Here is a 1861-nt window from a genome sequence, read left to right on the forward strand (position 1 = left end):
TCCAGGAAGAGCCACTTAGAAAAACGCTAGTTTTACATTTTTTTTGCCTTAAATATTGGAGTTCAGTCATGTTTTATGCTCATAGTCATCCCTTTCCACCCCACCAGGATACATGCTTCATGAACGTGTTCTATGTAAATTACAGTAGAGCAGACAACGTGAGATCAAGTTCTAGCCTGTATACTAAGACCTTGTCTTGAAGAAATCCAACTTCTAGCTTGTAATTCACCTCTCTTCCTTGTCCTGAATTACTTCCTTGGTGGTGCCTTGGAAACTCTAGTCCCTAATTTAGGCTTGAAGAGCTCCTCTGCACTTCTTAGAAGACACAGATCCTAAGTTTAAGAGCACTGGTGGTGATGGTTTAGTCACTAGTCTTGTCTCACTCTTGTACCCCATGGACTGTAGCCCCCCAGTCTTCTCTGTCCATGGGATTCTCCAGGCAGAATACTGGAAGGGGTTGCCATTCCCATTTCCTCCTCCAGGGGATCTTCCCAACCCAGGGATCAAACCACTTCTCCTGCTCTGCAGGTGGTCTCCTGCATTGTAGGTGGAATTTTTACCGCTGAACCACCAGGGAAACCCAGTTATTTATCTAAGATTTAATACCTCCCTTCTACTTGTGCTAGCTCTCCCAGGCTTAGTTAGCGTCATGGCCCTGGTGCAGGTGTAGAGTATGGCGTAAGGCTCTCTTTACTTCTTGGTTGCGCAGGCAGTAAATGATGGGGTTGAGCAGTGGTACAATGACAGCGTAAAGTACAGACACCAGCTTGTTGGTGTCAAAAGCTGAGAGTGCCTTTGGGCGGGCATAGATGAAGATACTGGCTGCATAGAAGATGACCACCACAGTAAGGTGAGAGGCACAGGTGGAAAAGGCTTTATGGCGCCCAGCAGCTGAGGGAATGCGCATCACAGCACTGGTGATGGCCATGTAGGAGGCTCCAGTGACAGAGAGTGGCCCCAGTAGGATAAAAATGGCCAGGACAAAGTCTGTAAGCTCTGCCGTGGACATGTCAGTGCACGAAAGGTTGAGCAATGGAGAGACATCACAGAAAAAGTGATTGATGATGTTGGGGCCACAGTAAGAGAGGCGAGAAATGAGAAAAACTTTGACCATGGAAATGCCAAAACCTCCTGCCCAGGAGCCAGCTGCCAGCTGCACACACAGCTGGCCACTGACAATGACAGGGTAGTGGAGAGGATGGCAGATGGCCACATAGCGATCGTAAGCCATAACTGCAAGGAGGACACACTCAGTGCAGCCCAGGCCCAGGAAAAAGCAGAGCTGCGTCATGCAGCCCTCAAAGGAGATTAGCTGTCCACGGCCCCGTTTGGACCCAACAAAGCCAGCTAGCATCTTGGGAATAGTGACTGTCACGTACCAAATCTCCAGGAAGGACATATTAGCCAGAAAGAAATACATGGGTTTGTGGAGGCTGGGGTGGCTCCTGATTGCCACAATGATGAGTATGTTTTCAGTCAGCACCAACACATAGGCTAACAGAGAAAGGGCAAATAATAGTGCCCGCAGTGGTACCAGAGCTGGGAAGCCCAGCAACACAAACTCACTCACTCTCCCACTCTGGTTCTTCCTCTCCATGGTGTCGGTCATGCCCATTGCTTTTCAGGGGAGAATAGAGTGTGTTCAGGAGGCAGCAGCAGAAACTCAATCTTTCTCCTGATGGGTTTATAGTGGCAGAAGGCAATGTGAGTAGTGCATGTAATTCATCAGTGAACTGAAGCCATTGTTTTCTTCTGTAATCTGGAAATGAGCAGAGACAAAAGTAGACAAAAATAAACTATCTTGTATTGGAATAGGATGAGAGTGTATTCTGGCTCTTGGAGAAGCATGGGTTGATAAGCA

At 47.9% G+C, this 1861-nt stretch overlaps 1 protein-coding gene across 1 annotated transcript; it reads right to left on the reverse strand.

Moving 5' to 3' along the window:
• Positions 1 to 577: 577 nt before the first annotated feature.
• Positions 578 to 1597, reverse strand: LOC113904851 (olfactory receptor 226). Its single transcript, XM_027561938.1, has one exon. It carries the CDS (start codon positions 1595 to 1597, stop codon positions 638 to 640), a length of 960 nt encoding a protein of 319 aa, XP_027417739.1. The 3' UTR covers positions 578 to 637.
• Positions 1598 to 1861: the final 264 nt, after the last annotated feature.

Source organism: Bos indicus x Bos taurus, chromosome 15, assembly GCF_003369695.1.
Source record: "Bos indicus x Bos taurus breed Angus x Brahman F1 hybrid chromosome 15, Bos_hybrid_MaternalHap_v2.0, whole genome shotgun sequence".
Lineage (NCBI taxonomy): Eukaryota > Metazoa > Chordata > Mammalia > Artiodactyla > Bovidae > Bos > Bos indicus x Bos taurus.